The sequence below is a fragment of the Myotis brandtii genome, unplaced genomic scaffold (assembly GCF_000412655.1).
Source record: "Myotis brandtii unplaced genomic scaffold, ASM41265v1 scaffold650, whole genome shotgun sequence".
Taxonomy (NCBI): Eukaryota; Metazoa; Chordata; class Mammalia; order Chiroptera; family Vespertilionidae; genus Myotis; species Myotis brandtii.
In genome coordinates, this window is record NW_005370517.1 from 318,186 (window position 1) to 330,887 (window position 12,702).

General features: G+C 45.9%; 1 protein-coding gene and 1 long non-coding RNA gene across 4 annotated transcripts in view; both read left to right on the forward strand.

Moving 5' to 3' along the window:
- Positions 1-6,275, forward strand: part of LOC102242028 (zinc finger protein 350-like) — a 116,140-nt gene extending 109,865 nt beyond the window's left edge. The window contains exons 2-5 of one of the 2 annotated variants that reach the window (XM_014528777.1): positions 1,515-1,708; positions 2,398-2,560; positions 2,840-2,935; positions 4,414-6,275. In XM_014528777.1, coding sequence (XP_014384263.1) covers positions 1,694-1,708; positions 2,398-2,560; positions 2,840-2,935; positions 4,414-5,657 — 1,518 coding nt within the window. In that variant the 5' untranslated portion in view covers positions 1,515-1,693 and the 3' untranslated portion in view covers positions 5,658-6,275. The remainder of the gene's footprint in view (positions 1-1,514; positions 1,709-2,397; positions 2,561-2,839; positions 2,936-4,413) is intronic. The other variant, XM_005880751.2, reaches the window with a different exon arrangement.
- A 3,681-nt stretch (positions 6,276-9,956) lies between these two features.
- The window catches only part of LOC106723807, a 4,770-nt gene continuing 2,024 nt past the window's right edge, over positions 9,957-12,702 (forward strand). Inside the window, exon 1 of one of the 2 annotated variants that reach the window (XR_001359535.1) lies at positions 9,957-10,085. This is a non-coding gene — a long non-coding RNA (uncharacterized LOC106723807). Of the gene's footprint in view, positions 10,086-10,706; positions 10,981-12,702 lie in introns of those variants that run through there. The other variant, XR_001359536.1, reaches the window with a different exon arrangement.

A 12,702-nucleotide genomic window follows, 5' to 3' on the forward strand; every position in this document is an offset into this window, starting at 1 on the left:
TCTCTCTCTCTCTCTCTCTCTCTCTCTCTCTCTCTCCCCCCCCCCTCCCCCTCTCCCTTTCCCTTTCCCTCTCCCTCTCCCTCTCCTTCTCCCTCTCCCTCCCTCCCTCCCTTTCCCTTCCTCTCTGAAATTAAGTATATATTAAAAAAAAGGAAAAGAAATCTGAGGATGTGGTGGGATTGATTAAAGCTGGATGGAGAAGCATCAGGCCTAAAATGCCCTCAGGAGCTTGTGGTCTCTGCGCCACTGGGAGACTGCTCTGCTCTGTGAAAGTGGCTGTCAGATTAGTTTGTGTGTTTGATTGTTCTGTTCTTAGTAAAGAGGATTTGATTTTGAAGAGGGACCTAATCTTGAGCTGTGGCTGTTAGGTTTGAAGCCGACAGCTGCAGTAGATTTTTAAAACGACTCCTCTCCTCTGGGACCAGTGACTCCAGTAGGTAGGTCCTGATGGTCCAAAGTGTCAGTGAAGACAGATAGAATGGAAGAGGCTTTGAAATGAAAGTGACTTCAGTGGCTGTGTGATGCTTTTATTTCTGAAGTGGGATTGGCTTAGACCTGGCTTTTAATCTGCTTTTACCCTGGTAGCTGCCACTAAATGGTTTGGAGGCCTAATTAGGGTGGTACAGTTGAAATGTTTTGAATTTTAAGAAACAGGCAGAGAGAGGTCATTCATTTCCTTGCTATAACTGTTAAGAAATAAAAGCAGCACCTAAATTAGCTAACCTCATTTAGTAACTCTGAAATACCCAAATTAGAGCAACCCGCCCCCCCCCCCCAAAAACATTTAAGTTCTGAATACATTGCTTGTCAGTAATTTACCTGTTTATTTTTCTATTTGTTTTTCTCCTCTGATGGATGACCTTAAATATGCTGATGCTGCTCTTTATTTTTTTATATACATAATTCTTATTGATTTCGGAGAGGAAAGAAGAGAGAGAGAGATAGAAATATCAATGATGAGAGAGAACCACTGATAGTCCACCTCCTGCACAGCCCCTACTAGGTCAACACTCAACCCCTGAGCCACACTGACTCGGCAATCTTGTGAACTTTTATATATATTTAAAACCTCCTAAGATATTAACATTTTTGCTTATGAGACAGAGCTGAGGGCTTGCCTAGTGCACTGGCTTTCCGCCTGAAATGTGTGCAGAAACATTTGAAAAGGCACCTGAGCGCACAAGCTTTCAAGGGAAACAGTGACTCTCTCCGTCCACATGCTCTGCTCTGTGTTAGTGATTTTCCTGACGCTCACTGCTCCTGAGGCCTGGTATCGGGATGGATGTCATCTCCCCGGTCTCCTGTGCCACTCACCCCACTTACCCTCCACAGGATAAAGGAGTGCCGCCACACAGGTGGGACCTAAGGCTCTCCTGGCCAGAAGAATACGTACTTCCCGACACCATTTGAAGGGACACTAGCAATCCTGTGGCCTTGTGTGAGGTGAGTGCTCAGAGGTGTAGCATCGGGGCCCAGAGGAAGTGCACCACCCGTGTTCTCTCCTCCATCCACAGGCCTGACTCCCCAGGAGCAATAGAACCAGGTGAAGCAGGAGGAGGCTGCGGGGTTGGTATCAGCATTTCTGTGACACCCCTGACTGCAGACGGATTTCTCTACAGAAATACAGAGGCAGACCCCGAACGCACCAAGGCAGGGCCTCGCCCTTGCAGATCTTTTCAGAGAACAGAAGGAAATGCTCCAGGCCCAGGTGATTGCGTTTGTTTTATCCTTTCTTGTTTTCATTCATGGATATCTAGAGGCCTATAAAAGCCACCTCTGTTAATCTGAAAAGTATATATATGTGTGTGTGTGTGTGTGTGTGTGTGTGTGTGTGTGTATGCATGCACATATATGAATGAAATCAAGTAATCTCCTTTGACTTGCTCACGTTTGAGAGAGAAAACTATTTAATGCAGGTTTTTTTCCCCCTCTCTCTAATGCAAAAAGTCGGCTGAGAGACAGCTGGTATCTCAAAAGACTCGTTAGTCGGGACACTCGTAAGTCAAGGCCCCACTGTATATATAAACATATACATATATCTTTTGTTTTTAAAATATATGAATGTGGTGTTTCTAGTGTAACAAGAACAATTCTGCTTGGTCACATTATAGAAACTTCTGACTGGATGAAAGCATGGATGACTGAATGCTCAATTTCAAAATATGGGATGGGGCAAAAGTAGATTTATAGTTGTGTATACCTGATACAGAGTTAATTCCAGTATTGTTTATTAATTATTGTCTTATTTCTGTAAACCTACTTTTGTCCCACCTTGCATTTTACTAGGCATGTGATCACTGAATTGTATACTAAATTAAAATCCCACTCGCTATATAGTTGCACCTTCTAAAATGGAAATGAGCAGAAAAACTAACATTTCTTCCATATCATCTAAAGGACATCTCGCCATTACACAGCATGGAGTTGTTACAGGAACCCCTGACATTTCACGATGTGGCCGTGGACTTCACCTGGGAGGAGTGGCAGCTCCTGGGCCCCGAGCAGAAGGACCTGTACAGGGACGTGATGTTGGAGACCTACAGCCACCTGGTGTCAGTGGGTGAGGACAGCTCCCCTGTGTCAGTCCGATGGGCCTCAGTCAGTGGCCTTTCCATTCTCAGCTTCTGAAAGCTCTGGCATGTCTGGCTTTCTGAAGTGGTAGATGAATCTTAGTTTTCTGTCTGGCCCCAGAGAGGAATATTCTCCCTTCTCCTGAGAAAATAGCCTTTACTGTCTAAATGTGAAAATTGTTTAGTCTTTAAATATGATATTCTATGGTCTTCACAGACCCCAAGTCCTATTCAGTGTGTCTAAGGCTTCTATCATTCCCCATGAACAGGTTATGAGGCCAGCAAACCTGACATACTTTCCAAGTTGGATCACAGGGAAGCACCATGGACAGTGGCAGGTGAACTCCTCTGTGGAACCCGTTCAGGTGAGTGAGAACCAGCACAGGGGGGCTGTGGAAATCACATTTTAGTCGCTCAGAGCAGAGGCTCAGAGGTGAAGGGATTTGAGGATAGGTGAGCAGTGCTTCAATGTATGTCCTTCCCAGTGAGAGAGATATCCCTTTCTGTTTGTAGGAGTTAAGAGAAAAATAGGTCCCTTACTCTCTTCTGGGATTAGATCCCTCTTCATCTGTACCAGAGGGCGGCGCGGAACAAAGGAATGCCCTGGCCAGCAGCCAGGGAAGAGAGGCCCCGGCAGGCAGCCAGAAGGCCCAAATCGGCCCTGATCGCCGGCCAGGTCTAGGGACCCTATATGTTTACAAATGTCATGCACTGGGCCTCTAGTTGTGATATAATTTATGTGGAAAGATCACTTTGGCTGCTGGATGGATAACAGACGGTCGCTGGCAGGGGAGGAACAGGAGAAGCAGGCAGAAGGCTACTGCTGTAGTCCCTTCCTTCCATGTGTGGAAGGGGTGTTAGTCCAATTCTGGGCACATTCATAGGGAGGACAGGCAGATTTATCACAGAGGTGGATGCTGTGTGAGCGAGAGTACCAGATGAAGGTGATGCTGAGAAGATTTGTTCTGGTTACAGGGAAGAGTGGAGTTCTCATTTACATTAATGGAGATGAGATGTGCAGAAGGATTTGAGTTCTGTTCTGGAGGTTGTTAGTCACAGGTGCTAGGAGCTTTCTGTTGTGTTATCACCTTACTCCCGCCGTGCCCACCTCACTAATGGACCCACAGCCAGTCCTGGCTTCTTCTAAAATGTAGCTTGTTTTCCTCCACCTCTCTCCATCTCCACTGTGCCTTCCCACCTGTTCTCACAACCTGTAGCTGTTTTTTGCACGTCTTTACCCTTTAAGTGGCTTCACCAAACTGTAGTGTAGGCCCCTGTACATGAGGACTGTGTTTGTGTGTCCCCAACCGAGGACCGTGTTGGTACACAGTAGTCAGCAGTGAGGAATGGGGAAGGAGTGAGTCTGTCCCTCTCCAATTTGGTTTCTGTGTGTCTGCTGATACCGTAAATTGCCTATATTTTACAGTCTGCATGTTTATCATGACCTTAGGAAGTAGACAAATCTGTATTTCATCATGGTGAATTATGGAACCTATTTTTACACTCAACTTTAACCTTTTTCTTTCTTTATATTATTGTTTTCCAAAGAACATTAAACATGGAATTTTGTAACAAATATATTTTTATTGATTTCAGAGAGGAAAGCAGAGGGAGAGAGAGATATAAACATCAATGATGAGAGAGAATCACTGATTGGCTGCCTCCAACATGCCACCTACTGGGGATTGAGCCCTCACTGGGAATCAAATCATAACCTCCTGGTTCAAAGGTCGAAGCTCAACCACTTAGCCAAGCCAGCGGGGCTGAATTTATCAGGATAATTTTTCATTACCTTTCTTCCAATTCAAATGTTGGATGAGTTCATTGTTCTGTTCTCTCCTAGAAATTTGGAAACGTGATGGTCATCTGCCAGAACACTTACAAAATGAAAGCTTAGAGCAATGGCATAAATTTAACACATGTGAAAATACTGTCCATCAGAGCATAAACCATGCTCTGTTACCACAAAATCATTTGTTTAATGTACTTAAAAAAAGTATGAAATCAGATTTATCTTTACTTAACCAGAGAAGAGACTATGAAATCACCTTACCTATTGAGCTTACTGAAGTTGGAAAATCCTTTCTCCAAGCCAACAGTGAAAAGTTTCAGGCTGAAGTGAAATTTCAGGAAAGCCAAAAACTCATCAGCACTAAGTCCCAACTCATCAAACCTCTGAAAAGAGAGAAGGCTCACGTAATGGGTGACGGTGGGAAAGCCTTCAAAAAGAGGATTTGTCTCACTGATCATCATATCACTCATACAGGTGAGAAGCCACATCAGTGTAGTGAATACGGGAAAGCGTTCACAATCTTCATGCTCACTGAACAGCAGAGAACAAACACAAGGGAGAAACCCTTCTTCGTATGCAGTAACTGTGGAAAAGGCTTCCTCCAGAATCGCGACCTCATTGTACATAGGCGAATTCACAGAGGGCCAAAACCATGTATATGCAACGAATGTGGAAAAGGCTTCGTGAATAAGAGCAATCTCACTGTACACAGGCGAATTCACACAGGGGAGAAGCCTTATATATGCAACGAATGTGGAAAAGGCTTCATCCAGAAGGGCGATCTCATAGCACATCAGAGATTTCACACAGGAAAGACGCCCTTTATGTGCAATGAGTGTGGAAAATTCTTTGCCCGGCCCTTTGGTCTCATTAAACATCAAAGAATTCACACTGGAGAGAGACCCTATTCCTGCGGCACGTGTGGGCAAGCTTTTGCCTACATGCCCACCCTTGTGAGACATGAGAAAAAACACCTAAGAAGAAAACATGATAGTTCAGTCAAGGCGACATGTCCTAGCTCAGAGAGTCCCAGCTCATCACAGACCAGTGTTGTCCTGCAGGAGATAAACCTTATTAATACAGTGACTATGCAGGTGCCTACTGTGGTCCCTCAGACAGTATTAAACATGAGTGGGCCTCTAGCAAACAGGAATGTAGTCATCGTGGCCCAGCCTGTGGCCAGAGGTGCGCCCTCAGGAGGACTTGCACAGGACAGCAACCTTCTGAATGCAGTGAGTGTGGTCTCACCGTCAGCGATCAATTACGTGTTACTTTATGTCACAGGAAACAAATAGGAGACTTTCTGTGTGCAAAGATTTGATCAAAAAATTCCAGTTCAGATTATTGTTGAAAAGTGTATCCTGAGAGAAATTGTATAAATGCTGACACTGGGAAGTTGTGAGAGTCCCCTGCTGTTAAATATATGAATTGATACTCATGCTGAGGCCACAATTTCCCTTCTCAAATCTCACTCCATCCTTATATCCTGAAGAAGTGGTCACCATGCCTTCTTTATAGGGCAGCTGATCCAATCTCTTCCACGCCAAGTCTGGTCAAATGATTTGCAGAAAACACAAAGGTCCCTACACTGGTTGTCTTTTCCGGATGATGGTCTGCAGCTCCCAGATCTGCTCACTCATGGGAAGCAGCTTAAGCTGAGCCCCCAATATGAAAGAAGAGTTGGCTGTCACTTAGGAGGGAGCTGAGGGTGGGTGAGTCATAGTTGCCACTGTCAACATCTCAGGATCCAGGCTGGCGCTAGCGCTGCCTCAGGCCTGAGGATGCCCCTCCGCCAGTATGTTGCTCTCCTGGTTGCTCCCACCTCCTTGGAGCCTCTAGCCTTGGTTGCCCTCACACCCCCTGGTCTTCCATTGGTTCCCATTGGCAACTACATTTTTCATCTGTACAAAACAAATAAACACTGTTTCAAGGGTGACCTAAACCAACGGTTGCCGACCTTTCTGACCTCTGGTCGCCGACCCTGCCTAAACCACATTGCAGGTGCTCAGTAGCCATATCTGTGTGACAGCACAATGAACAAAACTTTGTTTTGCTAACAATATGGCTACTCAGAGAAATCTGTCCTGATTTCCATTATGCCAGAAAGTTATACTAGAGAGCACTGCTTGAAATGATTCTATATTTCCCAGCACAGAAAAGTAAAAACCAGTTGTATGTTGATTTGGAAAGTGACTGGTTGTGCTAAAATTACTAATCAGAGTTTTTTGTCACAGGAATGAGCTATTGGAAGGCGATTGTAAAGAACTGTAAAAAACAGTTGTCTCACCCAGGCTGGGTGGCTCAGTGGTTGAGCATCAACCTATGAACCAGGAGGTCACAGTTTGATTCCTGGTTCAGGTTGCAGGCTTGATCCCCAGTGGGGGCATGCAGGAGGAAGCAGAGCATTGATGTTTCTATCTGTATGATTCTCACTCATCATTGATGTTTCTCTCTCCCTATCCCTTCCTCTCTGAAATAAAAATAAAGAACAGTTGTCTCCCTACAAATTATATCTTATCCTCAGGAAAAGGGAGAGAAGGATGGAAACATCACTGATGAGAGAGAATAATTGATCGGCTGCCCCCTGCAGGCCTCTCACCTCAATCCAGGCATATGCCCTGACTGCGTTCATAGGTCTGTGCTCAACCACTAAGCCACATAGGCTGGCTGGGCAGTCCCCCACAGTCATGTGTGATTAGAAACTTTAATTGAATATGAACAGGGCAGAGCAGGAAAGAAAAAGGTGTTTAGAATAAATAGAGTAAAAAGGGTGACAGGAATCTTAGTCTCTAAGAATGGAGAATGTGGGAGATGGGGTGTGAGATCCTTAAGGGATATTGTCAAGCAAAGCCTTTGCATTTGTCCACGGGACTATCAATCATTCTTAAGAGCTGCCACCATTTCAAAGCTTCCAGCTCCACTGTTTCCTGCTGAATTGAGACAAGTGCTTTCTCTTCATTTTCCCTCTCTCTTGGGAGAGGGGCTCTGGTTCTCTCGCTCTCCAGGGCACTCTCCCTTCGTCTCATAACTGTCCCATAGTTTCCCATGATCCACACTATAAACAGTTTGGCTGGCTCCTGGGAAAGAAATGGAAATTTGGTGGCTGCCATGTGGTGGCTCTTTCAGGATTCAATGTCAAATGCTGGATTTGGGGTAATTTACTCCTTCAGGTATATTTTTCAGGCACCAAACATTGTGCCAGGCACTGTATTACCCACTAAAGTGACATCAGTGAGCAAAGCAGGCAAAGGAACAGCTTTTATGGACCTTACAATGGAGGGAGGGAGACAGTAAATGGATTGTGCAATCTCAGCAGGTGATAAATCCTATGAGGAAGAATATGCACAGTAATAGATAGTGATTTATAATAATGTATAGTTGTAATAGGTGGTGGGGAGAGGGGTATTCTTGCCCTGCCCTGTTTGGCTTTTCTGGATATATTTTGAACCGGGACTGAGGGACTGAGGGGAGTCACACGTCATAATGTTTGTATCAAGAGAACATTCCAGGGCAGTTTTTTTCTTTAATACTTAATCTTTTAAAGTTTCCAATTACAGTTGACATACAGCATTATATTAGTTTCAGGTGTACAGCAATGATTAGGCACGTGTATAACTTACAAAATGATCCCCAGTAAGTCCAGCACAGGGCTACTTCTAATGATTGAAAGGCTTCCTGCCTCAGAAATTTAAATGAGTGCAAATTCCCCAGGCACATCTCACACCCCCTAAACCAGAAACTCCAGTACTGATCTGGGATCCAGGACTATTGATTTTTTTTTAATATAAAAATTCTAATTAACTGGGGGGAAAAGCAAAAATTTAATAGAAGGATTTTCTATATTCTTTTGTTAGGGAAGGCCTTTCTAAGTGTGACGCAAAACCAGAAATATTACACAAAATGTAACTTCTGTGTGGTAAAAGATGTTTTAATAGAAGTTAAAGGGAAATTGCATATGCTTATAGATGCAGTCAAAAAAGTTTTGAGAAATACACTCTAAAGTGTTAATTGCTAAATTTCCTAGAGGTTAGATAACAGGTAACCTTTCTCATGTACTGTTTAATTTTTAAGAAGCATGTATAACTTATAATCAACAAAAATAAAGGTGTTTTTTTTCATTTTGGCAAGAATAATAGAGAAGGATAAATTGTATTCTATCTGTTAGACTAGACAAGAAGGCTTTTAAAAACATGGGGAGAATTTTTTTTGAGAAGTTTCAAATAAGTTTGGATACCTAAAAACATAACTTTTATTTGTACAGTGTGTAGCAACTTAAAGCATAACTATGTAGTATTTATACTTTTAAATAAAACATAGAATTTTGAAAGTGTGAAATGATATTAAGTGTTATGAGTAAACATTATGTTTTTTTCTCTCTTTTTTTTTAAAGTAATTACAAATCCCCTGGTCCAAATTTATTATGTATCTCTGAAGGCTTTAACTTAAGAAATAAATACATACTCTCACATCGGTGTTTCTCTTCGTCTTTCCCTCTCTCCTACACTCTCCCTAAGAAAAATCAACGGAAAAATATCCTTGGGTGAGGATTAACAAAAAAATAATAATTATTATACAACATACTCATGGAACAAACTGGGCCTTTGTTGTGATAAAACAGCTTCAGCTACTTGGCTTGAGGAGTTTGACTTCCCAGGTGGTGCTCAACCTGGGGACTATGGCATTTTAACAGCGGCCTCATGCACACCTCAGTCTGACATTCTTTGCCCTAAATCCTGGATTACAGCCCCATCACCACCCTTACAGTAGACCTCGTAATGGGATGGCTTCCCGTTTTGCCTTTGCCATTGATTCCAGACTTTTAGTGGCCTATTCGTGCCCTACCCCCCCCCCCCCCCCCCCCCCCACACACACACAACTTGCTAGTAACCTTCTCCCAGAGTTCCTCTTTCCCGGTTGGTGATGCCCAGCCTCACACTGTACTAGCTTCTGAAATTCTTTGTTATTTTTAAATTTTACTTTTATTGATTACAGAGAGGAAGTGAGAGGGAGAGAGTCATTGATTGGCTGCCTCCTGCACACCCCCCACTGGGGATCAAACCCACAACCTGGGCATGTGCCCTGACCGGGAATCAAACCCATGACCTCTTGGTTCATAGATTGATGCTTAACCACTGAGCCACGCCAGCCGGGCGAAATTCTTTCTGTTAAAAAACTTTTCTGGCTAGAGCTATCGCTGGGTGTCCCTTGAACAGGTGTGTAATGCTGTCCCTTTCTAGGAGCGCCTCCTGCGCTGCTCTACTGCCACCTGAAGTCCTCATGGATCCTTTGTAAACGTTTTTTGTGTTTAATTCTATGTAAAGTGGAGAATTGATTCTCTGCCCAGCCCGCTGAAAGCAACTGAGCTCGCACCGTGTTGGCATCACGAAGCTCTCAAAATGTGTCCGTTTTTTTAAGAGTCCCAGTGCCCGTAAAGGAGATCATTTCAGTAGCTTCTCACCTGTCCGCCATGCCTGACTAGTACTTGCCTCAAAGTTGCAGCTGTAACATCTGTACGGTGAGCAGGTGTCCCGACATGGCGGCCCCCGTGAGCCGTCGCTGGGTGGGCGCGGACATAATGCCACTGAAGGGTTTGCTGCATTTCTTCAAAAACCGCAGATCTTCCTCGGCCACCGTAGAGGGAGCCGTAATAATGCAGAAGCTGAAGCGTTTTTGCGAAAACCCCACAGTGTGTGCTATCCTGGTGGGTTTGAGGAAAAACTCCGGTGAGTGTGTGGTTTTGTACTCGCAAGTGTTTGCGTCACAGAGGAGTTTGGGTTCTCACAGGTGACGTGTGGGCGCGGTGTTGTGCGGAGCTTGGAATCATCACCGGGTCGGCGGGTGCGGGGTGGGTAGGAGCAGCGGGAGGATAGCCGAGGGGAGCCCCGTAGGAACGGGATGTGAGGTATTTGAAGGGAAGCAGAGGCATCTGTCGGTGGTCGGGGTGCCCGCGGGGTCGGTGCCCAGATGAAGAGTCTGTAGAGATAACGCCCTTGTCCTGACTGTCAGGCTACGGGGTGCTGCAGGTCACCCCGCTTGTGAGAAATGCAGGAGGCATTTAGGAAGAAGGCGGTGTCAGGTTCAGGTTGGGGTTTGATAGGCGGGTCAGTGTTGTTGAGGTCGGCGAGGGAGGTCCGTACACGGATTTGGTTAAGAAGGAAGAGTGGGGAGGAGGGGAAGCGGCGCGAAAGATTGAAGATGACGAAGGAGGTTGCCGAGAGCTGGGAGGCAGCTGGGAGGCAGCGGCAGAAGGCGGGCAGGAAATGCAAATCTCCCAAAGTGCCCATTGTGATGCAGGACCTGAGCCTGTCCACCGACCCCTCCTCTCCCCTCCAGTCTGCCCCCCCCCCCCACACCCCCGGCCCAACCAGCAACGGTGAGGTGAGCAGCCCCCACTCCGCCAGCTGGCCAGCCCTTCCCATCACGTCCCCAGCACAGCGGGAGGCAGAGTGCGCACAGCCCAGAAGCGGGTCCTGCGCAGCGCCGGTCCCAGGAGGAACCAGAGAAACCCATCCTCAGCAGGCCAGCCAGGCTCTCCCAACCCGAAGACCGCAGGCAGCCCAGTCATGTGATCAGACAGCCTTTGGGTCCTGATGGGTCACAGGGCTTCTAACAGTGCAGGTAAATGCGGGCAAGAAAGAAAGCCACCGCTGCCCTGTCACCACCTCCTGGGTCGTCCGCCAGGGGGCGCACTGCCATGGCGAACAACTGGACTTGAGCAGAGGGAAACACCTGATTCACTTGCACGGTGCTCCCCTTTGCTCCTCCCACTGTGACCTTGAACCCCATGCACTGTGATCTCCCCCTTCCCACTGTGAGAAAGCCACCGTCACCACCTCCTGCCATGGTGAACAACTGGTCTTGAGCAGAGGGAAACACCTGATTCACTTGCACGGTGCTCCCCTTTGCTGCTCCCAATGTGAGCTTGAACCCCATGCACTGTGATCTCCCCCTTCCCACTGTGATTGGCAGGCCCACTGTGATTGGCAGGTCTACAAGGGCTGTCCCAAGTCAATGGAAAGGGAAGGGTAGGGGTTAGGAGATTTAAGAGTAGAGAGTCAGACAGTGCCAGCAGTAACAGTTTATCAAGCTCATTAATTTAGGATTTCAAAACAAATGCATGTCTTTGTCACTTAGAAGCAAGTTCCATTTCAAATAAAAAAAGAAGAATGTGGGATCAGTGTCTCTGGTCCCCAGGAGCTTGTAAGAGTGAAGTTCTGATGTTTTTTTAATTAAGGTTAAGATCATGGCTGCTGTTGGGACTAAAGGCCTTGGGGGCCCAGAATACTATTTCCAGTCCTCCTGTTTTGTTTTGTTTTGTTTTTCCCAATATATTTTTATTGATTTCAGAGAAAAAGGGAGAGAGAAACATCAATGATGAAAGGGAATCATTGATTGGCTGCCTCCCGCATGCCCCCTATTGGAGATCAAGCCAGCAACCCAGGCATGTGCCCTTGACTGGAATCGAACCTGGGACCCACTGAGCAAACCGGCTAGGGCAGTCCTTCTGTTTTTTTTTTTTGTTTCGTTTTTTTTTAAAATATATTTTATTGATTTTTTACAGAGAGGAATAGAGAGTCAGAAACATCCATGGGAGAGAAACATTGATCAGCTGCCTCCTGCACACCCCCTAACTGGGGATGGTCCGCAACCAAGGCACACGCCCTTGACCAGAATCGAACCTGGGACCTTCCAGTCCGCAGGCCGACGCTCTATCCACTGAGCCAAACCAGTTAGGGCAGTCCTTCTGTTTTTTAACCTTTAGTCCATTAGTTGACTAACTAGAGACCCAGGGACTAAACCAGCAGCACCCGGCCTGTTTGTCATGTATCCTCGGTGGCACCATTTGCCCTGCCAAGGCAGAACTGGGTCGTTGTGACACAGACATTTAGGTTTACAAATTGGAAAATGTTCATCTGTCTCTTTCAGCAAATGTTTGCCAATGCCTGCACTTATCTCTTAATTCATTGTATGCCATAAACGTCTATAGATGCAAGCAGCAGACCTCCCCACCACACACACACACACACACACACGCGCACGTGTGCGCGTCTATAGTTGAAAATCACACATATCAACTCTGATCACCAAATTTTTAAATCAGACTTGTTAGTGACATCTCTGGGTTTGTAAAGAAAATTATGGTAACTTGCCGTAACCGGTTTGGCTCAGTGGATAGAGCGTCGGCCTGCGGACTGAAAGGTCCCAGGTTCGATTCTGGTCAAGGGCCTATACCTTGGTTGCGGGCACATCCCCAGTAGGGGTGTGCAGGAGGCAGCTGATTGATGTTTCTCTCTCATCGATGTTTCTGACTCTCTATCTCTCTCCCTTCCTCTCTGTAAA